The sequence below is a fragment of the Dermacentor albipictus genome, chromosome 1 (genome assembly GCF_038994185.2).
Source record: "Dermacentor albipictus isolate Rhodes 1998 colony chromosome 1, USDA_Dalb.pri_finalv2, whole genome shotgun sequence".
In the NCBI taxonomy this organism is placed as follows: domain Eukaryota; kingdom Metazoa; phylum Arthropoda; class Arachnida; order Ixodida; family Ixodidae; genus Dermacentor; species Dermacentor albipictus.
This window is the reverse complement of record NC_091821.1, coordinates 181,955,589-181,981,169: the sequence shown is the minus strand read 5'-3', so window position 1 is coordinate 181,981,169 and position 25,581 is coordinate 181,955,589. Positions and strand designations below refer to the sequence as shown.

The window sequence follows — 25,581 nt, the reverse complement described above, 5'->3', positions numbered from 1 at the left end:
AGCCCAAATCATTGCATTATGGCTTTTCGCCTTCTTACTTTGGGGCAGCTTCTAAGCGCAGAGCTGCGAACTCCCCTCGGTTCCTACTCGTTTTTTTTTTCTGTGTTCTCTTTCCTATACTGGTAACCAATCAGCAGTTCTTACTCGTGCTGAACAATCACAGTATGACCAGCAGAATTTTCACTTCCTCTCAAGCAATCTCTCTGTCTCATTTATGAAAAAAAAAAGACATACAGTAGGAGTGTCCGAATATTCGAAACTTTCGAATAACGAATCGAATACTCCCCTATTCGATTCGTTCCTCGAATCGAATAGTCACCATTCGAAACCCCAATATTTTTCGAATGGTTCTCGAATATTTCGCGTCGTCAACTGTGCATGATCAAACATGAAATTGAAGTAAAAATACGATAACTTTTTATCCCCTGAACAGCGGAGATACTGTACCTGAGCACGCTGTCGATCAGGGAGCAGCGCTTTACCGGTAAAACCACGACGAATCAAAAATAAAATTTTGTTTAGACATGACATTAAGCAGTGGGCATTTTTTGGATACTATAAATAGATGCAGCACGTGTGTCCTCCCGCCATATTAAGTATGAAGGCGTTTCATTGCAACATATCTGATACAATAGTGGCACCATCTGCCACGACCATTCCAGAAAGATATTTTTTTCTTGCTCGCTCTGCCATCGCCGCAGGTGACCCGTATTTCTGGTTTGGGCGCGAAGGCATACACAAATGTTATTTGGACCGCAAGGCTATGTTTCTGAACTAAATGTGATAATGCACGACCGCGTATGCTCAGAGAAGCGCCGAGTTCGCGAACAAACTGTTTATTTATTCTTAAAGCTTCCTTTGTGCTTTTAAAATAGATTATGTTTTTTTTAAGTGCAGTGTAATGATAGAAACTATCTAGTACCGTCAAAACCACGACGTGGAAATTGTTTGATGTTGCTGGTGAGAAGGTTGTACATCGTTCGAAAAATTTGCGAAAATATTCGACATTCGACTCACTTCTGGTACTGTTCGATTCGTATTCGATTCGGTCTCAAAAACTACTGTTCGCACGTGCCTAATAAACAGTTTTGCAACATCAACTAGTTGACGAAGTAACTATATAGCCTCCCTCTTCTTGCATGGTCGACGCGCTTAAGGTCGGGTGGATGACATTCTTAAGAACACGGCAACTGACGACGGTTCACAGTTGTGGGACCCGAACGGCGACAGCGAACGGCCACTATAGAAACCGTGCCCGCATTTTGTTTGCGCGCTCGCATACGTACCGCCGTTCCTCTTGCGTGGACAATGGCGGACGTGGGCGGCGCGCCCAGACGCGGGCACCAGGTGCGATGTGTCGTAAGGGCACCGCACCATGTTGTCGATGGGCCGCCTCTGCGCGCGCAAACAGTAACCCGTCAGTAATCGCACAGCGTGCAGAAATAACCTACGAAGAATTATACGAAGCCTTCTCAGATATTCGCCGTGCATACGACAACGCCACTGAGAGATCTTGCTTATCCCGAGACAAATGCCTTGAGGAAGTGGATACATGCTAAGTATGCCGAATTAATACGCTTCAGGTAACATGGGAAGGTCTGACGAATGACGGCGACAGTCCAGGAGGGTCTGCGCCACGGTTGCCCGTTATTGTAGCAGTGGTAGTTGGGATTGGTTGTTTGTTAGGATAAAGACGATACGGAAAATGAAGGAGAGGAGATTAGTGCTGACCGCACTTGAAATCTCACACTTTTACTGCGGTAAGCAATAGGTGAAGAGGGTAGGGGTGTAAAAGGACGGGGAGAGAGGATAGCGGAGAAGTTAGCGTTACGAAGGGAGCTATTTGCACATATACAACACAGTGTTTGTATGTAAACGTTCATCCGTAGTTCGCTTGTGGAGCTAATTCCTCAAAAATGTCACCGGCACCGCGTACCGGCACTGTTGGATCCATTATCACCACTTCTCTTTAGGGTATGCATAATTAGCATGCAAAGGAAGCGCACGCGCGCTGAAGTAATGTTAGGTTATGTTTCATAAACGAGAAGATATGGCGGTGGAGCAGTGCCTATGGTTTTCGACATACAAGGATGACGTTGTTTTCTTAGCAGACCGTAAGATATTCAGGTTTTTGGAGAGAAGCCTGGAGCAAAGGGTGAAGCTCTGCGATTTAAGTATTGTATAAAGAAATGAGGCTGCATGGTGTCTAATGATACGACTTCTCAGCCGGTCACAATGCAGGAAAATTATATATCAAGAGCCGAGTACAAATGCTTAATATGGGTAGGGTAGAATGTGGGAAAAAGATACATAGAATAGCATGAACAGTTAATTCAAGCAAAGGGAAAGAAACGCGGCTTATTGAAACAGTGCTGTGCGCGTAAAAGAGATATAGAGTAGCACAAGGGGTATGGAAAGGGGTAATGCCTCCCGGGCTTACGTTTTGTAATTCAGTGCTATGTTTAACATCTGAAGTGCAGTCGGGACTGGATATAGAAAGGGCGGTTGAAAGATTAGCACTGAGCGCGTATGGATAAACAGGAAATGAAGCGCAGTACACAGGGACGTGGACTGGGCGTCATTTGAAGTGCGAGAGGCTCAAGGGCAAATTTGTGACACACACACACACGCACACACACACACACACACACACGCACACACACACACACACACACACACACACACACACACACACACACACACACACACACACACATACACACACGGGCGCGGACACACGCGCGCACGCGCACACGCACGCGCACACGCACGCGCACACGAACATGCACACACAGGTACATACGCGCACACAAGCGCACATACACATACGCGCGCACGCGCACACACACATACGCACACGCGTACGCCCACACACACACACACACACAAACACATACACACACTCACGCACACACACGCACACACACACACACACACACACACACAAACACACACACACACACTCACGCACGCGTCCACACTGAAGCTTGCATGAAGTGGCGCACATGACCACGAAAAATGAGCCCTCGTCCTGTATGATTAAAAAAAAATCCCTTGCGTTACTGCTATCCGCGGTTGCCCGTCACTCGTAATAGCGACCGGAGTGGAGTGGCCGCTATCACGAGTGGCAGGCACCTGAACACCGGCAAAAGAGGAAATGCTCTCGCGTAAGAGGCCAGATTCGTGGAAGTTTTCGTTCTCAAGTGCTCCTTGCTATTGGCCTAGCGCCTTCGCTAACAATATATCCAACATGTCGATTGCCTTGCTTCTGCTCTTACGAACAATTATAGCGATCAACTCCGTTTTTGTGAGCACTGCTGGGTCTATCACATTTATGAATACGGGCCGTGGAGTCGAACTTTTTGAAGAAATTGAAATCTCGGCTAGTTGGTAAAGCTTCAAATCATGGTTCATTGGGCACCAAACAGAACGCACAAGAAAATGAGACCGACAAAAGCACTTTCGGCCCTACTTTGCTATTGATTGAACGCCCTTGCTTATGTTTTGTTCGCCATTTCTTAATGATCGGCGCTAATTCCTAGGAGCAGCTCTAGCGCATGAACTGCTTTGTGAATACGGGCCCCGAGAAAGGGAAGGCAGGTAGACACTGCCAGCGTTTCCCATTACTTGTCGCAATCATGTGCACTGTTTTCATTTAATGATTCTGTGTCAACTAGCCCAACAAAAAACTGTCCTGCAACCAAACTAGCGTTAGTTAATTCTAATGTCCCAAAGATTATCAAAGTTTTTTGTGCCTATTTACTTTGTGCTGGAACAGTTGCGCGTACGGAAGGAAGTGCCTCTTCGCACTTGCATAAGCGCCACCACTGATGGAGCGCGATTTGTGATTGAATGTTACCCAGCTATCTGTCACCAGTAATCGGGGACGCCGCCCAGTCTGTGGACGCGGCAGCGGTGGGTAGAGAATGCCTGTCCGGCTCGTGCCTGCGGCTGCCCCGCTGCCATGGTAGGACCCGTGTCCCCGTCCGCCTCTGTGTCCACCTTCGCGGCCTCCTCGGGGTCGGTCGGGATGGTCCCGTTTCTCAGGTTCCTCAAAGGTGACTTTCTGCGGAGACCGACCTCCTCTGCGCCGCTCAGAATTGTCCCGTTTCTCAGGTTCCTCGAAGGTGACTTTCTGTGGAGACCGGCCTCTTCTGCGCCGCTCGGAATTGTCCCGTTTATCAGATTCCTCGTAGGTGACTTTCTGCCGACACCGGCCTCTTCTGGGTCGCTCGGAATTCTCCCGTTTCTGAGGTTCCTGGAAGGTGACTTTCTGCCGACACCGGCCTCTTCTGGGTCGCTCGGAATGGTCCCGTTTCTCAGGTTCCTCGGAGGCGACCTTCTGCGGAGAGCGGCCTCTTCTGCGCCGCTCGGAATGGTCCCGTTTCTCAGGTTCCTCGAAGGTTGCTTTCTGTGGAGACCGACCTCCTTTAGGTCGTTCGGGATTGTCTCGTTTTTCAGTTTCCTCGAAGGTGACTTTCTGCGTAGAGGCAATCAATGGCGAGGCGTTAATGACTGCAGTTAAAACGCTAGGAAATAGTTATACAATGGATGATAAGTAAGCGCTCAAACGTTTTAAAACGAATTGCCTCTTCCTTCAACTTTTCCACTACTGCTGCTGCTGTCTTGCACGCCGCGTCGGGGAGTGGTTCAGAGCGTGCATACATGGCAGGAGCGTGGCAGAGAGTAAAGGCGACGCGAGAAACTCGTTTGGGCTTTTCCATTGACGTCCGTCACAATGCCCTTTGGTGATCCTTGAGCGTGGCTACAACAGCCTTTTGATTGCTGTAATTATCCGTGACCACCCGCAAAAGCATTGCAGGAACTGCTGCGCTTACCTTTGTGCTAGCGTGCAACATTCCGGAGGGAGATCGATAGAATGGTAGAGGATGCAGGAAGAGAAGATAAAGAATGGCTAGAACCCACGCAGTCACAATACCAATAATAGGCTCGCCACTATTCGCTCGCATGCATGGGGAGGGCGGGAGAGGGTAAAGACGACATAAGGAGGCAAGGAAACGCTACTTCTAGACATGACAGCGGTTCCAGACAAAGTGGATAAATTTAAGTTCAAGGTACAGCACGGTACACTTCTGCTATTTCTGAAAAATAAACACCGTGCAGATATGTAAAGCAGGACAACCGACGCAGGGCTTGCAGACGCAAAGCCGCATAAGGAACCGCAGCGTCTGGACGACATTATACGGAAGCGGCCGCACGTCAAATCAACACTTCTGTGCCCACTGTGGTAGCTTTGCGGCTATGCTGTTGCGCTGCTAAGCACGAGGTCGCAGAATCAAATCCCGTTCGCGGCGGCCGCATTTCGATGGGGGCAAAATGCGAAAAATGCTCGTGTCCCGTGCATTGGGGCCACGTTAAAGATCCCGTAGTGGTCAAAATTAATCCGGAGTCCTCCACTACGGCGTGCCTCATGATGGCGTGCCTCATAATCAAATCGTGCTTTTGGCACGTAAAACCCTAGAATTCAATTCAAGCTTTGCTACTAGGGCGTTGCTCGAGGCCGTAGGATCGCAAGATGCGGCTGTCGCTTACGCGGCAGGCGCATAGATTCAGCTCCACGTTAAAGAACTCTAGGGGCTGAAATTTTATCCGGATTCCTCCACTACGGCATGCCTCATAATCCGATCAGGATTTTGGTACGCACAGCCTCACAATTCAATTGATGTTTAACACTTCTGCCACGATGCGATGCGCCGTGTGAGGCAATGAGAATGCTAGCCTTCTCGGAGGTTGTGAACAATGCCGCCTAACAACGCCTCAAGCGAACAGGTCTCGCTGTGTGTTATGTGTACTACGCAGACAAATAGCAGTGGCGCACATAACGTAATGCTTGACATGCAACTCACCACTCTCGTATTACACTAAACGCTGAAGGAAATAATCATTCGCCGTCAACATCACCGCTTATTATCGTTAATCAAATCAAACGGCACATAAAGATCTATTTGTGACGATATCTACTTAGAGGATGAAAGCAACACCTACAGTTTAGCTTGACGCATATGGTTTGGCTAAATTTTGAGTCCTTTTCGTTTTGGTGAATCTCCAGTACGGGACATTACTTTCTGTTGATATTTTTTTTTGAAAAAAATGAACAAAATATTTAAGGTACAAGGAGACCGTACCTCTCTTTATTGATTCATAATGCATGACAGTGGCTAACTCATCGGGGTGACTCCGAACTGAAACTCTGAGCAGTCTCCTCAAGAGGAAGCCTTACCCAGGGCCAACTCAGATTTCTCTATTCAAATACGTATGAAACACATATATGCTTTCATTGAACAATCGCTGAGCCAATTGGAATGAAGTTTGTTGCATTTGAGAGAGAGAAAGTTGGATTCTATCGATGGTAGGACGCAGGATATCGATTTAATGCTTTGTAGTATTTTTCTATTGTCGAAAGTCTGAAAACTCTAAAGATTTGAAGCACAGAGTTTGCGACTATGTAACTTTGCACTAAAAACAGATATCGCACTTCTCTACGTTACAATCTGCTACAGCACCTGAAGCGCACAAATTTTACATACGAGTTCACATGCTTACATGACATTGTTGCAGTATTTACGAGAGGTTACCAAAATGCGCACTTAGAATTAGTGGTGTATAATTCCGAACGTTGTAAATACATCAACTTTGTCTGCTTTAAATGTGTTAACAGGTTCAGCTGCCAGACTTGTGATGTTTGTCTTCTTTTTTTTTTTGGAGACAAGGCCTCCTTTTCTGAGTTCACATTGGCTCTGGCGTATCTGGGTTCTCGGTATCTCGTAACCACTTCTAGAAAAAAAAAAGCCCTTTCGCGCCTCCGGAGCGTCGTAGCGAGCTGCAAAACGTTTGGAAATGTAGGCCTCAACGAAACAAGCGCGAATTAGTCGCAGGGCAGGTAAAGTTAACGGTACGGGTGTAATTAGCGCCGATATAGTAAAAAATTAACCACTTTTGCACTGTATGACTGTAAAGAGTGCACCGCCGTAGATATAGACATGTTGAGGCAAAGCCACTGTTAAGCAGGGCTCGCGCGGCGCAGTAGTGTTTGGAAGGTGGCTTCGCCGGTGACCACAAGAGGGGAGAATTAGTCACAAAGCAGGTAAAATTAAGTGCACGTGTGCAATTCGCGCTAATAGAGTCAATAAGTAACACCATCGCACCACACACTGCACTATTTCTGGGATCTTCCCACATGGCATTTTGGTCAAAAAGGAAAGGCTCAGCAACAAGTGTCGACGCTAAGGAAGACAAGGTCGACCTAATCGTTGCGTAAAATACGATACGAATAAGATACGAAATGAGCGAATAATGAACATGAAAAGGAGACAGGCAGAACAGAGAGATAAAGCCAACATTTATGCATCAATTCATTTGAACCGCCATGTACGTCGACCTTGTCTTCTTTAGCGTAGACACTTTGCTTACCCTTTCTTTTTTTATATATTGCTGAATTAGAGCTGTAAAATTGTTGCTTCAGTGTTTCGAAGTTTTTCCTTATTTTAGACAACTTTGTGAAAAATTGTAGGCCTAAATAAAAGAAAAGATCTGATTCTTACAGTCGGCAGATTTTAACTTTTTCATTTAAATGAACAAACCCGGTCAATTTTGGTGCAGTAGGTGCCGAGGAAAGCTATTTCTCCGTTCCCATGTATATGGATAGGATTCCTGATCCAAAACTTCCTTCGAAGATGCGCCTGAACACAATGAAGGGGTCACTCGGTGTCTCATAATTTGATAAGAAACTTTTATACTTAAATCTGGCACTGGCCACTGTTCAACCGCCGTGGAAATGAGCGTTAATGCACGGATATTTCTGCGATTTTACGTGGCTTCATTTCAGAAAAAAAAAAAGAACACTGCGGCTTCTTCCATAGTTTGTTGAGATTTAATTGCGTTGCGTACTAGCCCCACGAAGTTTCTATTAGAAGACCTTTAGTTCACAACACGTTTATTTCATTGCGTAACTTCCAGTGCCCTAAAATAACTGCAGAAACTTATGAGTGTGCGTGTCTTATTAGACTTATATTACCTGTACGCAACAACTCTAAGTTGGTTTTGCTTTTCTTGCTTTTGATATTCAGAGTTATTTTGAATCTAAAACGTTCGAAAATAGTACATTATGGTAGAACATGGAGGTTAAATGAGGCTGGTCATTACAACATATTTGTGGTGACAGATTAATTTAGAAGAGACCAGGGGACGTGTTTTGCAACAGTACGCAATTCATTTTCTGTTCGTTTCGCCGCCGGTTACATAGCCCTGATGCCACGCCCGGCGCTGTCATATCGCTGAGATTACTCATTTAATGAGACGGCTGATAGGAAAATAATGGAAAATAAAAATAAATCTTCGCAGGAGCCGCATTTTATAAGGATTCTTTTCATTTGCCATCATCATTGTTGGGTTCCATGATTGGCTCACACGAAAATGTGCACCCCTCACGCCCCTGCACCTTTCGCCGGGATCGGCTAGCCCGTAGAGCAGCGTACGAAAAGAAACTTTACTAAATATAGGGTTGTATGGAGCAAGAAAAGGCGACGCTTAGGCTAATCCATTATCTGCCCGTCATTCTCATGGCGTATAAAGCGCCCTACTGGCGGCACGCGAAATACACTACATAACGCGGTATTTTCTCCGTCGTATTCTTAACGTGCAACCCCATGAGTCCCCTTTTTTGTTTTCCACTCAGCCAAGCGCCGCGTACTGCGGTGATTGGGAGCGTGCACCAAAGAACGTGGTTTCCTGGGTCACAAAGACGATAACCAGGTCTCATAAGATGATAATACGAGATTTAACGCAGGCAAAGTTTACCGGAGTGAATGCTTTGGAAGCGTTCGACAGTTTCCTGGGTCGCCTCATGCCGGAGCGGTTGAGCGAGACTGAAGGACGTGGAATCTACAAAGCAGAAAAGGCGCCACTTCGAATGACATTACGAAGCTTGCGAGGCTAGGCAGGGAATTAAGAAGTGTATGTGAAGGACTATTATGGCGATGGCTATGTGGCTACAGTCCTCAGAGGGAATTTATCTTTTTGTTAATTTTTATTAAGGGAAAGCTTTCAAATACATTTTTTTAGTAGCCGACAGTTAAAGCACTGGTGCCAAGTTCCACAAAGTTTCTCGTTCGTAAGTGCTCCTTGCCATTGGCCGGTCGCCTTCACTAATGGTATGCCGAGTGACACGATTGCCTGCATTTTTTTTTCTTACGACACTTCTATAACATATGAGGTTTTATTGAATATGAGCCGAGGCCCCGTATCCACAAAATGCTTTTGCGCTGATCGTCAGAGCAAATTCCAGCAAATCCTGATGCTGAACATCTTGTTGGCGAAGCCGGTCGGCCAATGGCAAGGAGCATTTACAAAGGAGCAGCTTTGCGAATTCGGCCCCAGCATGTTCTTCGGCACTTGCTCCATTACCCCAGAGACGCACGGTTAACGCCAGCGCAATAATTTTAGGCTGCTGTTTTGAGCACGCTTACAGCTAGACAGTCTAAGCTGTGATTATGGTAACGGGCAGAGAATATCTCGGCCCGTATTTACAAAAGATAAAAGGCAGAAACCATCCTTGATGATTATCTATGTCATGTGAAGCGTTTATGAGAAATATGGGTGAGGGAAATGTATGAAAAGAGTGGCGACGATGTTATGACGACGATAGTGTGACGACGTGGCGACAATGTGATGCCAATGCTGGAGTGACGGCGATAAGACGGTGATGAGACGGCGATGAGACGACGATGTTCAAATGATTGCAGTGGTATGACGACGAAAGTATTAAAACGACGGAGGGCGCTATAACGTAAAACTATTCCAAACTTTTCTATTCCAATTCTGCTATCAGCCCTCCACGCTTGGTCAAACACTTTTTTCGACCACCCCCACTTCACCTGTCTGTCACGCGACGTCACGAAAACCGCGATACCTCCCCATCTGATATGATGTGTACACACTGATTATGCATGATTTGACAGAAAACAGAAAAACAGTTATTTCTGATTCGACCCCTCTTCGCCATTAGCCCTCGGCTATTGGTAAAACGTTTTCGGGCTGCACCCACTTCACCTGCTTGTCACGCGACGTCACAAAACCGCAAGAACTCACTGCGTCAAAGTGACGTGTACGCGATAAAGATGCATTAATATGCCGAACAAAAGTGAATCTTCTTCGGAATGACCGCAGGCTGCCCCGTTCCGAAAGGAATAGAAGATGGATGCCACCGATTGCTCAGACGCTGGCTATTCGCACCTGCCGGAGAGCATGGGTGTATTTGCGTATAGTAAAACTTCTTGCGTGGCCGTGTAACGTTTTCGAGCACTTTTGGCACGTTTACCCCCTCATTCTGCCAACTCTTCTTTGCTGAGGGTCCGTTTTAGCGTCATTCTTGAGCTTCCGTTGCATGCCGCCGCGATTTTCGACCAGCCACCGCAAGCCAAGTAAGGGTAAACCAGCCAATCGTAGACGCCGGCACCACCCCCTTCATCCGGTTATCGACTTTCAGTGCAGTGGCTCGGCCCCATCGAATCCCTCTCCACTTGAGCGTTCTCCTCGCCTCTTCTCAGCCAATTAGATACGACAAGCCGCTCAGTGTAGGCAATGTTATTGGTTTTTCAAGCAATCAAAAGTGACCTCCTACGAACGAGGAGAGCGTTTGATTGGTCTGTTCAGACAACCCTGCGGGCGACCGCCCGGTGCTTGCGTTGGCGGTTACGCAAATTTGACGTCAGGAGATTGGAATAGAAACATATTGGAATAGTTTTACGTTATAGGGCCCGGAGTGACGACAAAGACAAGAAGACAAAGGGATGACGAAGGTGGCATCGCGACGACGGCGTGATGGCAACAGGTTGACAGTGCCATCACTACGACAAAAGTGACGACGATGGAACAAGCACGACAGCATGACAGCGCCTTGGTGATGACGACGCGATGTCTAAATGGCGCGAATGGTAAAATGTTGACGACACTATGACGATGATGGCTCGAAGACGGCGTGCTGTCGACGCAGCGATGACAACGCAGGCAACGTAATAACGGTGGAATGATGATGACATTACGACGAGAGAATGACTACAATATCCACGCAGGCAATGAAACGACGAGGATGGAGTGAAGACGACAGCATGACAACGATGGCATGTTGGTGTTGGAGCTCACGTCTGCGCTCACGTGCATCATCCGTTGCCTCAGGGCACCCTAATTCGCAATACATCCTCCCTTATTTTGCACGTGCAATACCCGAGTTTTCGATCTGGAATATATCTCTGGGATCGTTCAACATTTTTCGGAGCCATATTTGGCACATCCTTGCGCGTGACATTGCTCTGACCTTGGCTCAAACTAGGCAGAGAAATGTTTCGCATTTAGAAGTACTTACGCTAGAAGTGTTCGTAAGAGCAGAACCCAGTCAATCGTGTCGTTAAAGATGTCGTTAGCAAAGGCAGGGGACAAATGGCAAAGAGCTCTCGCGAAAGAGAAACTTTGCGATTAGGTCGAATTCACGAAGCCGTTCGTTCGCATTCGTGCTCTTTGCCATTGGGCGGAAGCCTTTGCTAGTCCTATGTACGGCATCGAAATTGGATAGAAATTGTTCTTACAAACAATTTTAACGCAAGATCTGTTCGTGAACAGCGCCGCTTATTTGTATGTTTTAAATGCGAAGGGGTTTCTCTTTTTTTGCCTAATCGGAGCCAAGTTCTCGTCCTAGGTCACGCTCAAGGACGCGCCACTTTTCTCTCTGAAATATGCGGGACGATCCCGGAAATAGTGCAGCTCAAAAAGCCGCCGGACGTAATGCAAACACCCGACATAGCGCGAAATAAAAGGCGGCCTCATTGACCGGTACCGCACACAGTGCAAACAAACACGGAATGTAGTGCGAATGAGGGCGGCTCACGGCGGCAGACATGAGCTAAAACGCCAACATGCCGTGTCTTTGCCAGGCTGTCGTCGTCATTCCGTATTCGTCATTTCATTGCCTGCGTCGACATTGTGATCATTCTTTCGTTGCCACGTCATCGCCACCTTTCAGTCGTTTCTACTGCGTTGCTGTCACTGCGTCGTCATATCGTCGTCGTCGTAACTTGGTCATCATTCCATCGCCGTCATTCCGTTGTCGACACCGCGTTGTCATCGCCAAGTCGCCGTCACGCCGTCGGGGTCATTCCGTCATGGTCATTTTGTCGGAGCGATCGCATTCTCGTCTACCCATTGTCGTCATACCTTTGCCATACCGTCATACCTAAGTTAGCGAGTTGAAGTTAGCGAGCGCATTGTGGTGTCGTCTACCTTCTGCCCTTGTTCGCTGGCGCTAAATGTGCTTTCCAAATACCTTTGTCGTCAATGCAGTGCCGTTGTCGTGATTCCAACTTCGTCATCCCCTTGTCGTCAATCCAGTGTCGCCATGCAGTTGTCGCCAAACTAGAATCACTTTAACATCGTCACCCCTTCGGCGTCACGTGGCCGGCGTCACGTGGCCGGCGTCACTCCTGCGTCATCATCTCATGTCCGTCATATACCGTGATCGTCCCGCCGCCGTCATAACACCATCGTCGTCACTCTTTACGCACATTTGCGTCATCTATACCTTTTACAAATGCTTCGCATGACCCAGATAATCATCGAAGATTTTCTGCCTGAATATTTTTCATGGCGAAAGATGGCAAAAAGGAAACTGAGAAGAAAAACACCTGAAGTGGATAATTAACCGAACGTATTAATTCTTGCTTGAAAAACAAATTCAAGGAAGAGCAGAAATGCTTTGTAGAATGATATAGTACCATCTTTATGCAACGCTGAGCACTCTCCCACGCGCTAAAGTTGATGTATAGAACACGTCTGGGGCCGAATTCACAAAGCTTCTCGTTCGTATGCTTACCATTGGCCGGCCGACTTCGGTAATATGCCAAATATGAGATTAGTTGGCATTTGCTCTGACGAGCAGTTATAGCGTCAGAAGTTCTTTGTAGATACGGGCCCTGGGCCGGTATAACGTAATGATTCATTTCGCTCGATTCTATTTCCTTATGCGCCTTTCACGGCTGGCCGACACCGGTGTCGGCAACATGGGCGAAGCGTCGCTCGGAGACACTTACGAAGAGTGACAAGGAACAGCGCTGGAATAGATTCGTTACATTATAGCGACTATAGTTACGTTTATCTCGGCAGAATATGTGGAATCTACTTGAATGGTTGAGGTACGGTAGGCGCGTTTTCCTAGTGGAGCAGAGAAACATAAATAGGGGTCGTATTTTGTAAAGATTATTTTCCTTCAATTTTACGCTTTTCATATCGTACACCTTGTCGAGTGAATTATGTCTGCGATGCCGGATGTGCGGCTCCTCACGAGCCAATGAAGAAGGGCAAAAAAAGGAGGAAAAAGTAAGAAGGCCTCACTGATACAATATAACACAACACACACTATTACTGCGAAAACATTACGTGCTCCATTATGCAAACATTTGTCGGCGGCGTGACAGAGCGAGGGTACCAAAAAATGACCGGGCGGTACAAAGAGTAAAAACGCGTTAAAAATGCTCGGATTGCCGTCAGATTTCTCAGGGAGGTTCCTGTCCACAAGGTAAATTAACGGCTTTAAATATAAAATCTGGTACATCTCGGTCTGGGTGGGAATCGAACCCTGGCCTCCAGAGTGCTATTTGAGACGCCACGGTGGCTGCACGGCTCTGGCTGGCTAAAGGTGTCAGCCAGAGCCGCCGCCAGAGCCGTCGCACGTCGCGTCGAAGCAACCTGGCTGACTAAAGGTACGGCCTAGCGCGTGCGTCAGACACACACACCGAATCAGCAGAAATAATTTTAATGCGCGTCGAAAACATCAATCGAAACCGTTTCACCAAAGGGACTATAATGCTTTGGCATTCGCACACGTAAGCAGTTGTAAGTGTGTCTGCCGAATGTTTAAAATTAGCCTTTCGAATACGAATTTCTTGTTTTCATGAATTACCAACTGTTATGTCGGCAGACATTACCGAAAATGGTGCAGGGTGCCGAACGACATTTCGCTCTCGTTCCTTTTGTACACCCGCTTTTATGCTGACATCCTGCGATAAGAGAAGAACCATGCAAAACGGTGGTCACAGAAGGCGTAGGATTCCTGCGCGTATTTTGCACGCCGCTAATAGTGCAGGCCCGGTAAAATGTAACGATTCCTATTTCTAGATTCTATTTCTTCCTCATCATCCACAGTTCATGGCCTAAATATCTTTGTTGAAAACTTGGGTGGCGCGTCACTAGGACAACCGTCAAAAAACGAAAAGGAACAGGGATTCAAAGATAATCGTTACATTAACCCGGGCGCAAGGCTCGTTTGTCACTTGCTGCCGACTGCGCAAAGGTTCCATCGTGGAGGTAATTAACAAGCCGAACATTTATAGCGAATGAGATCATTTGCGCCTCCTGTGTTCGCCTGTCTGCAGGTCCAACGAAAGTGTCGGCACTGAATAACGTTACAGCATATGCGTGAATTTAATTGTGAGCATAGCACGCATGCAGATAATGCACAGGACAGCCGCGTTTCGACGCTTTAGTTTTACTGCGCGCTGGAGCAGATATGAAAGCTTACCTTTCGTGTTGGCGCGCTCGCCATTGGTACGGAACCAGCTGTCCTTCGACTGCAATAAATTGAACAGACTGGATTTGGTTATCAGTGGACAGGTTCTTCGAGTGCTCTATGCTCAAATACGTTTTTTTTTTCGGGGAGCTCGAATTGCTCTTCTCGCTGATATCAACGATCCAGCTGCACTACAAAAGGGCAACAATGAGCAGTATACTGTATAAGCATATTGTGATTTAATAGAGAATATGCTTCATGTTTCAATGGAATAAAGAGGAACGTGTGTATCCCGCCGTGGTTGCTCAGTGGCTATGGTGTTGGGCTGCTGAGCACGAGGTTGCGGGATCGAATCCCGGCCACGGCAGCTGCATTTCGTTGGGGGCGAAATGCGAAAACACCCGTGTACTTAGATTTAGGTGCACGTTAAAGAACCCCAGGTAGTCGAAATTTCCGGAGTCCTCCACTACGACGTGCCTCAGAATCAGAAAGTGGTTTTGGCACGTAAAACCCCATAATTTAATTTTTTTAACGTGTGCATATAACTTAAATTGCTTCTGCGTGCGCAAAATGAGTAGATTTGTGCGTAAGAGCCCAACGATAAGGACGTTCGTGACTATATAGAGCGTTTCCGTGCGTGTCACCAATGGCTGTTGCAGTGAGAACTGGAACAGAGCTCCGAGACCACAGTATATCTGTATAGTGAGAGCGTCGCGCGCCGTAACATTTCGTGGCTCCGTTCCCGCAGTGAACCCATTCTCGTCGGAGAGTCTATTTCGCTTTACTCTTCTGATTAGCGGGAGGAGCAGTAGGGGATAAAATATACTCTTATCCTTGAACTTACAAAACCACACGCAATGCATTTCAGCGCAGCATTTTCACTACAGTTGGAACGCTTTTCTTTCTTTTTTTTTCATGCAAGTGTTCAAGAAGTCTTGAAAAAGGCGTGAAGTGTTCAAAAAGAAACACTATCGCTCTCTGCGTCAAATGTATCACTAGAGATGCGCTGACTGCTGCTTTCGGCGCATGTGCAAGTAATCAGCTGCGGAGTTTTCTCGCAAACAGGCGTCGTATATACTATTGTCAGCGAAATCGGGACACGGCGAAAAAGAAACGCTGGACACTACGTTGCTGTCACTGCGTTCGCCTCTTGTGTGCTCTGTCCAGTTTTTGCTTGTAACATCCATTCAGCATGCATACAGAGGCCAGAGACTATGTAAACAAGAGCACGTGAAATTTTGGCCAGTGCTGCTTGATGATCATTTTTGTGATAACCCCTTGCGTTGTCGGCCAGGTTGCTGATATGCACCACGAGAATCGGCTTTACTGGTGACAGGTCATACGCGCTGCTTTCACCTTCTTATAAACAAGATGCGCAAGTCACACCAAACGGAGACACCGTTCTTTCTTTAGCGTTTTCAGAGTCTTTAAAAACCACCTGTGTGCATATAGCGCACATCTGCAGGGTGGCTAATAAGTATGTGCACACCGTTCCGTCAGATACTGAGCTTCCCACGGCGTTGATTCCGAAACTGTCGCACATAGCTCAGAAATTGGGAGGTACCACCGCACTCAACCTAAAGAGAGCTGGCCAACAGCTTAACCCATGCAGTGACGAAGATCAGTCCGCACCAACGCGCCACCCTCCATACTTACTGCAAAGACTTCGCACCGCAGAAGAACACTGATAGACTCCGCATTCCTCAAAAAACAGTTTTCAAGATCGCGAAGCTACACAAAGAGGAAGGAGACGTCAAGGGGAAGCGAAAAAGCGATCGACCATCAAGCGTCAACGCCCCAGGGATCAGGAAGATCATTCGGAATTGGATTTCGCTAAATGGCGCCGTTAGCCTGAACAAGATTGTTTCTGACTTGAAGATCGCCAGGCGTAATGTACAGAAGATACTGAAAAACAACCTCTGGCTTCGTTCGTATCGTCAGCTGCAAGCGCATTTACCAACAGACACCGCCAAGGCGAACAGGCTGAAACTCGCGCTGAAACTCCTAGTGCACTTCAAGTTGGCGCGTATCGAGCACGTGCTCTTCACTGTTGAGGATATTTTCACTGTGGAATTAGTCGCGCGGAACAGCCAGAACATCCGCAGAAAGGATCTCAGTAAAGCGAAAGCTTTGTACGCAGACCCTTTTCCCCCAAGTCCCTCCTCATGGTTTGGGGTGGCATCTTCGTTACCGGCAAGACTCCGCTCGTGTTCATCATCACCGCGTCCTACTATCAACAATAAATTCTGGAGCACGCAGTGCGTCCCTGGAGCTCCCAGAACTGCACCAATAGGGAGTGATCTTCCAACAAGACTGGCCCTCTTCCCATGGAGCGAAGAAAACGATGAAGCTGTACGACAGGTTGTTCCCGCGACACATGTCGAAGGATTTTTTGGCCCTAGAATTCGCCTGACCTCAATCTATTGAATAAACTTTTTAATAAAACAGCTTAAAACTGGTGCACGTACTTAATAGCCATCCTGTACTTATTGAGGTGGATTACTAGAAGTGGCGGGCATTACTTCCTCGAAATCAAGCTCCCTAATTGACCAATTAACAAAAAGTCATTAACTAACTTATCTAAGTCAGTGATTAGACAAGGCGCATCCGATGATTTGAATTCATTTTGAAACTAGCACCAGTTTCATGATAAGCGCTGTTTTTAGTCTAGAGCGCATTGAAGAAGAGTGTCTCAGCTACTTCTTGCAAAGTTTGGAATCCCTGAAGTCTGCTTTGATCAAAGATTGGGATGAACTTGAAGATTACCTGTGCGCCACCGTCGACTTCGTGAAGAAGCGTCTCCAAGCTTGCGTGAAGACTAAAGGAGGTCATTTCTAGGAATTTCCTGTTTAGTCGTTACACTGTTCTTGTTTTTTGTTGGAAAATAAGGACTGTTTGAAAAGAACATGTTTTCCTTTTGAATAAAATAGCTTAGAATTGGTGCACGTACTTAATAGCCATCCTGTACTTATTGAGGCGGATTACTAGAAGAGGCGGGCATTACGTACTCGAAATCAAGCTCCCTAATTGACCAATTAACAAAAACTCATTCATTAACTTATCTAAGCCAGTGATTCAACAAGGCACATCAGATGATTGGAATTCATTTTGAAACTAGCACCAGTTTCATGATAAGCGCTGTCAAACTTGTGGTAAAAATGCACTGTTGTTGCACTTTCTTTAACAAAACGTCTTTTTATGCATTGAAGCTCCAAAATTTCTGAACGCCAATGCCTTTCGTCGCAAACTTTGGGAACGCATATCTCGAACCTGGTATAATCCTCAGAATTCTGAGTGGATATGACTTTCGAAGTCACCGGCTATAATTCGTAAATTGCAGTATGTGCACTGTAATAAGTTTAAAAGCTAATCAACAAAACTTCGTTATTAGTCAAATATTCATTTTGATTTCTCGTGCGAATAATCTCCGTCTCTGATACTGAGAGTAACCTGGTTAAGGAACTGGAATTGTACTACATGCCACAGGGGATTTAAAGAAAAATCGTTAACGATAAAAAAAGGGGTGTTTTTCCTTCGCAACTAAGTAAACGGGCGTACTGCAAGGAAAAAAAATGCACATCCCACGCATGTGTTAGCATCTATGTGAAGCGAAGCTTTAGTGAAACGGGTAACTAAATATTCACAACTAAAGGCAATGCATACGATTTTGTTTAATCATGAAAGGCAATGTGTAACCGTATGGAATGTTACTGTTCATCCACCACAACGGTCCAAACTTTATTGTCATGCAATTTTTATGTTTATGCACTGCATCATTCACAACCTATGCCGAAATACAAGCACCAAATCAGGTGGTTGAATAACGCGAGACGTATACGTCGCATTGCTACCAAGACGAAAGCCGTATATATAAATATTTTCGAGAGAAGAATGGTGATGACAAGCGTGTGCAGAGAAAAGTACGACACATATCAAGCAACATTGTGAATTCCGTACTTCATGTGTTATAGTGGGACACGCCCATTCTGGGGGATTGGGCTACCACCCACTGACAAACACTGAGTTATTAAATAAAATAAAACAAAGTACCTCAATGAACCTGGTAAATTTAGTTCAATATTTCACTAACAGATGGGGGGATCTAGAGATGCATGTTAGCCGACATTATAAGCGCAGGTTTTATGTAGGAATTGTTTTTTGTTTCTCAACACAGAGGCAGAGGCATACTTGGTCAGCATACACGGGTTGCACAAGCCACTTCGTGGGTACTTTCATATAACCTTTGTACATAAATCCACAAATATATCTGGCAAGATAGCGACCGACCCAACAGCCAGGCAGCCACGCGGAACCCGAAAAAGAAGGCAAATAAAGCTATATAAAATTTTGAAGCTTTTTGCAAAACTCACTCGTCTTTCTGTTCACTTGAGTTGTGGCAAACGGCGAAGAAGGTCGCGAATTTTATTCGCTTGATTCTGCATCCCCCGTGACTCTGCGGCCGCTGTGAGGAATTCAAATCACTTAAATACAAAGCACACGTCTTTCGGAAACACCAAAATGTAGGTTCACGGGTCGTAATGTTGATTGATTCGTGTTTTGTGGACGTTCTATAGTTTTCCAAAAACGTTAAAGTGCGAATCGAGGGAAGTGAATACAAACTGCGTAGCATTTTTTAGTGGGACACCGAAAACGTCTTTCATTCTCGCATTAAGAGCAAGCAGCCGGACTTCTGCAGTCGAATCTACGTGGCCAGTCCAGCATCTTCTGATAAATCGTATGGGCGCAGTGAATAACGCGCGCGGCAACACAATAAGGGAGAAACTGGCGAAAACACATGTTGCGACGACAGAGCATGGAGCGGAGCCCGCCGAAAGTGAGATGTATTACTCTTACTCCGGTTCGCCGGGTCAATCTCGTTGCTCAGAGCGAGCTGTCGGTGTACTGTGAACGAGCGCCTATAATGCCTTTAAATGCGTTATTATAGCTGGGTAAGCCCTAACGTCAGAAACTCCTGAAAGTGCGATGACGTGCGACCCAGGTGGCCCCAATGTGTGTCCTGTGTGTCGCGTGCACATGGACCAGACGTCTAGGAGAGCCACCGTGCAGTTTTTATTTTCAGCCGCCGCTCGGCGCAGCGCGATCTAATGCGGGCTCGGCGTACGAACAATTCATGCGGCACTGAAAATTCGAAGAGAAGACTTAAAAAAAAAAAAAGTTAGGCTTACCAGCTTGTCCGCTTAGGTGCGAGCCGAAGGGAACGCCGCCGGTCTTGCGTCTGGTTCTCGTAGATTCGAACGAAATTGGTCCCGTGAGCACGCGCTGCAGTTTTGTCCTCTTCACATTTTTTTTTGCACGTGCGCCTGCAACGAGGCTATAAACGAGGCCGACCGTGGCTCCAGGGAGCCGCGGTTGGCTCCGTTCGCGCTTTGTGATGGCTCGCGCTCACAATAATTTTGCCGCATTTGTATAACAAAGTGAAAAAAAGAATCTATACTATTCAGTTGCGGTTCAAAGTTGCTGTAACCTTCGTAACAATTCGACGGCTTGAACAGTCAGTGGATTTCACTGTGGCTTTCTAGAACAAATGCACGAACGTGCGCAGGGCTACGTAGAAGGCGACGAAGCCGACCGAAATCGCGTGCGTTCATAGATAGAAAGTGTAGAAGGCTAATGTGATGACGCTTTCCGGCGGGCTGACAGGAACGCGCAAAACAGCTCTACATAAATAAACTCGTTTAACAGGTACCGATGAACGAGCTGGTAATTCGGAGACGTGCCTACTTAAAGCGCGTCCTTGAGCAATAAACCACTTTAGGACTTCGTGTGTGTCCGTTATTTTTCTGTGCCCGTGTTTTTTTTTTTTTCTCAAGTGCGCCGCTTATACGTTGCAACTATAAAGCTCTATAAAAACGCTTTCGTGAGCTCTGGCGCTGGCCTCCATGGCTGCCGCGCTGTGACTGTCTCAAGCTTTGGCCAGAACACATCTATATAGCGTCTCCGCGTGGCTCATTTTCGCCCGTCGAAAATCGCCATAAGGGAAGCTGGCGCGTCCAAAGGCGCAAAATAAGAGATTTTGGTGACCCAGAAAATTTCCTTCTTCGCACACATCAACACCGTCGTGGCGTTGTGGCTACGGCGTTGCGCAACCAATCTTGAGGGCGCGGGATCGAATCCCGTCCGCGGCGGCCGCATTTCGATGAGGGGTGAAATGCCAAAAACACCCGTGTTCCATGCATTGGGTGCACGCTGAAGAGTGCCAGGTGGTCAGAATTAAGCCGGAGTCCCTCACTACGGTGTGCCTCATAATAAAATCGTGGTTTCGGCTCATAAAACACCAGAATTAAATTTTAAGTGCGTAAGCAGTTATATGCCTATCCGACGAGGAAACCTGTCCGTCCGTCACGTAAGACCAATCGCTATAAAGAAATTAATCTGGGCGAGCATAAAGCTCGTATCCTTTGAGTTTTTGATTTTGTTTTCCTATTTCCTGGATACAGATAACGTCGGGAGGGATTGGCGCGTGAAATTAGCCAATTAGTGCGTGCCAAGCCAAGTAGTGTAGTAGCAAATTAGCCAAGTAGTGCGTGAAATTAGCCAATTTAGTGCGTAGCGTGCAGCAATTCCATTGCCAGATTTCAATGTGTCCGGTCTTTGTGTTGTTTGTCATATCATCCATGGATATTAATAATAATATTTGGGGTTTTACGTGCCAAAACCACTTTCTGATTATGAGGCACGCCGTAGTGGAGGACTCCGGAAATTTTGACCACCTGGGGTTCTTTAACGTGCACCTAAATCTAAGCACACGGGTGTTTTCGCATTTCGCCCCCATCGAAATGCGGCCGCCGTGGCCGGGATTCGATCCCGCGACCTCGTGCTCAGCAGCCCAACACCATAGCCACTGAGCAACCATGGCGGGTCATGGATATTACTGTCACTATCAGTGTGCTCTATAGCTTTCGGTGTCCTGGTAGGAGGTCCCGGTCTTTGACTTACCCTCTTTCGGGGGACGGCTGCGGCTTTTGTTTGACCATCCTCTACCATTCGCTTGAGTTTGTGCATCTCTGCGAACATTAGTTGCATGCTTTGTGCTAACTGTTCCAGCGTTACCGTTTGAGCGCTGGAGGCGGCACTTTGTTGCAGTGATGTCTGCGGTGGTGATTTGGAAGTGTGGTCCGCAATTGGTATGGGTTGCTGTGATGTGCTGTTGTTTGCCATGCGCTTAAATGCTTCAAACTCGGCTCGTAGCTCGGTTAAATTGTTTCGAAGTATTTTGTTTTCTTCTACTATTTTCTGGTACTCTGGGTTTTGTGTGATTGGTGTAGGTGTATTCTTAGCATTGGCAGTGGGAGATACGACTTGCGCCCAGCTCACCTGATTATTTTTAGGGGTGCTGCATGCCAGTAGGATCCCTGGTGACTTGCCTCTTGGGGCCTCCTTCTTTTTTGGCTGATGTTGCTGCTGAGGCACCTTGGGTCGGGATGCCAACCGTCTTCTCTGGCCCTGCTGCCCGGAACAAGATCGGCTCCGCGACGGCGAGCGGGTGTGAAATGGAAAAAACGCTGGTCTACGTAAATTTAGGTGCACGTTTAGAGAATCCTAGGTGGTAAAAAAATTGTACGGAGGCCCGCACTACGGCGCTCCTCATAATCAGATCGTGGCTCTGGCCCGTATAGTAACCCCAAATTAAATCTGGTTTTATTTCAGCGTGTTTATTTTCTGTGTACCATTCGGTATGAGGGGGGGTTCTAGACAATTCGGGTTCCTGGCTATTCCTCGGCCAGTTTTCCAGAATTGCGACAAAATATGTGCGGAATCCGTAGATTGATTGACCTGATTTTAAATTAAACTGATTTCGACGCTGTCTTTTTCTTTTATTGCTTTCTTCTTTAATATAATTAATTTAATTATTTGACGTGCCCGGCCTCTAGCGCCGAGACATTGTAGAAGGGAGTGGGTTAAGTAATAATGAAAGCGACAATTGCAGTAGGAAACACAGCATATTATACAATATTAGCGGCAAATCATAAATACAAAAAAAATATTGAAGCCACTACACACAGGAGCAAGTTACACTTAAAATTATTTTTTGCACTATGCTTTGTACTCTTGTTGTACGCCCACCTGCTTGGTTCTCAGATGGAAGAGTATCTAAAACAAATAAATAAATAAAAAATCGTGTAGAGCTGATCTACGATGACCATATGCGGTTCATATGAGGTTGATTCTTTGAAGAGCGTCACATAACCACGTGAACGGCTCACATTTTTAGACTGCACACTTTCGGGATCGGCCCAGGTTTCTTGTGGGATAGCCAGATAGCTAGGTAGCCGGAAAGAAAACTGGTATGGCAATTGCAAGGATGCTATTTGCATTAAATATTGCATGGAGCAGAAGAAAGTATAATCGAGGCAGGACGCTTTGTCTCTAGGGCTCTACTTTCTTTTTCCCCGTGTCCTTGCGCTAAGAACATCTTAAGTAATGGAATATCCATATTTTCTTTCTCCTTTCCACTATACCAGGTGTATTTTTTAGAACTACAGAATGTTTAAAAATCGCCTGTGGCAGACAGCATAATTGTAGTCACTGAGCTGGCTTACTCAAAGAGGCTTACAATAAACGCAAGGGGTCACAGTGAAACAGGTGAACAGTCATTAACAGCAACATAGATGAAACAGACAATAAACGACACTGGCGGATACGAAACATATTAGAAGGTTGTAGACATAAGGATTCAGGCACAAATGTTAATCGATGCTAAGCGAACTATTCAGCACATGTACAAATGTATCGTAGTTTATTATAGACACGACATCGTGTCGTTGAGTAGTCCAAGGACGGATGGCACGAAATAATGGCGAGTTATTTAAAAGGCTTGTACGTGCATGCAGGATTACAACTTTGAAAGGGTGATCTAGGCACGGGAAAACTCGATTGGCAGGCTGTATGCAAGAGGCCGCAAATGACGAATGGTTATGTTAATGTTTTGTGGGAACGGCGCGGTCCCTCAGTCCACGCCAGCGGGCCCCAGTCTTGACCGGCCGCGCCCAAGGGCGTACAGCCGAGCCTCGAAGCACCGCTCGCCGCTCACGAGTCACTTTGTCCTCTACTTCGACTGCTGGCTCCGATGCCCGAGTTCTCATAGCTTGTGAAAGTGAGATAATAGTGCGAACAGTCCTATTTTCTCTAATGATGGAAGCTTTAGCGGTGCTTTGATGTTAGAGCGAAGTCTCTACTACGCCACGTCTCTCAAGGTCATTAATCGCATCGCAACGACCTTGAGCCGCCAGAACGAGTGTGTGGCAGTTGTGACGTCACGCCATGTGATTCGTTGCGAAGAGGCGTCGCAGCTGCGCTCTCTCTGAGCCTCTCCGCTATGGTACCACATGACTAGGCGAGGGTTAATGCGCTAAATATAGCCCGACGTACTGTGAGCGTGCGCACACGTTACATCACGTTGGCGAGAACAACAGCGTCTATAGGTGAGCGATAATTCGACACTCTGGCGCAGCCAACGTAACCGGCCAACGCACTCCGATGCGCCGACTACGTCGGACAATAAACGTGGCTTTAAAGGGACACTAAGTGAAACAATAAATCAGTTTAGACTAATGGAGCATTGTTTGAGGACCCTGCAGGCATTCATTTAAAAAAATAGTTAGATTATTAGATGAGAAAATGAAGGTCCAAGTATGAGTATTTCAATTTCGCGCCGAAACTCCTGCGCGGGTACGTCAGCGTGACGTCAGGGATTCTAAAGTATGTTTTCGCACTTGGGCCGCGTTGGCTGAATAAAGGTTCCCGAAACTTGCCATGTTTAATATTTGGTTCCTTTAGAACACAATGTAGTCAATCTGTACCGCCATATATAATTAGTAAGCCCTAGAAGATGCCATCTCCCCTCTTGGCCGGCGGCGAAGGGAGGCTTCGTTCCGGCCGCGAAGCTCCCCACATCTCAGTAAGGTGCCTGGTGGTGGTCTCGTGCTGACGATGCCCTCTCGGTGAGCGCATATTTCCCCCCTCGTCTTTTAAGAGGTTCAATACTTACAAGCATTTGTCTCGCAAACCATATTTATTTCAAGGGAATTTTCCATGTCTCAATAATTTCTCTCGTCGTATTCGAGTGCTGATTGCCGTGTTATAGTTTGTTAACGAAGCTTTCCCCTCAAGTCTAAATATTTTAAGGCAGTTTGCCTTGTGCGTATCATAGCCACGCACGCTTATATCGCCTTCCGTTTCTCTACCACGGGTGTGCTTTAAAACCACGGCGTTGCAATTTTGCTTTCCTTTCCTTCATTTCTCCGCCCTTAAACTGGCTCTCTTCACTACTACACGCAGAGACAAAGCAACAACGCGCGCATTAGATCCCATAGATGAGATGAATATTTACAATTATTATTAGGGTTTTAATTATATTCGAGTACTGATTGCTGTGCTATCGTGTGCGTATCATAGCCACGCACGCTTATATCGCCTTCCGTTTCTCTACCACGGGTGTGCTTTAAAACCACGGCGCTGCAATTTTGCTTTCCTTTCCTTCATTTCTCCGCCCTTAAACTGGCTCTCTTCACTACTACACGCAGAGACAAAGCAACAACGCGCGCATGTGATCCCATAGATGAGATGAATACATATATATATAGAAAATTATCAGTCATAAGTATAGCCTTCTGGGCCGTTTCCTTTCTTTTCTTTTTTTTGTTCTTTCGAAAGTAGTCCTATTAGGGTTATTATAATTACACGAAGGTATTTCGCCCTCGTCAGCAGCAGTCCTTGAGATAGCTATTCTGGCGGCTAGCTTCCCACGCTATGCGTGCCGCCCTCGCACCTGTTTAAGCTTTTCCTAGACGCTAGAGCTATACTACTATGTCCGCGCAACCTTGAGCGATCGGAAAGCGCGTTTTCCCCTCTTGGCCGGCGGAGAAGGCAGGCTTCGTTCCGGCCGCGAAGCTCCCCCACATCTCAGTAGGGTGCCTGGTGGTGGTCTCGTGCTGACGATGCCCTCTCGGTGAACGCATATTTCCCCCCTTATCTCCCCCCCCCCATTT

General features: G+C 46.6%; 1 protein-coding gene across 5 annotated transcripts in view; it reads right to left on the bottom strand.

Moving 5' to 3' along the window:
- The window catches only part of LOC139053105 (proline-rich protein 36-like), a 49,819-nt gene extending 29,950 nt beyond the window's left edge, over positions 1-19,869 (bottom strand). The window contains exons 1-7 of one of the 5 annotated variants that reach the window (XM_070530263.1): positions 19,759-19,869; positions 18,943-19,034; positions 14,585-14,633; positions 13,992-14,063; positions 8,818-8,901; positions 3,860-4,480; positions 1,287-1,395 (exon numbers count right to left, since the gene is read on the bottom strand). In XM_070530263.1, the coding sequence (XP_070386364.1) occupies positions 1,287-1,395; positions 3,860-4,480; positions 8,818-8,901; positions 13,992-14,063; positions 14,585-14,608 (910 nt within the window). In that variant the 5' untranslated portion in view covers positions 14,609-14,633; positions 18,943-19,034; positions 19,759-19,869. The remainder of the gene's footprint in view (positions 1-1,286; positions 1,396-3,859; positions 4,481-8,817; positions 8,902-13,991; positions 14,064-14,584; positions 14,634-18,942; positions 19,035-19,758) is intronic. The other 4 variants (XM_070530265.1, XM_070530276.1, XM_070530269.1 and 1 more) reach the window with 4 other exon arrangements.
- Positions 19,870-25,581: the final 5,712 nt, after the last annotated feature.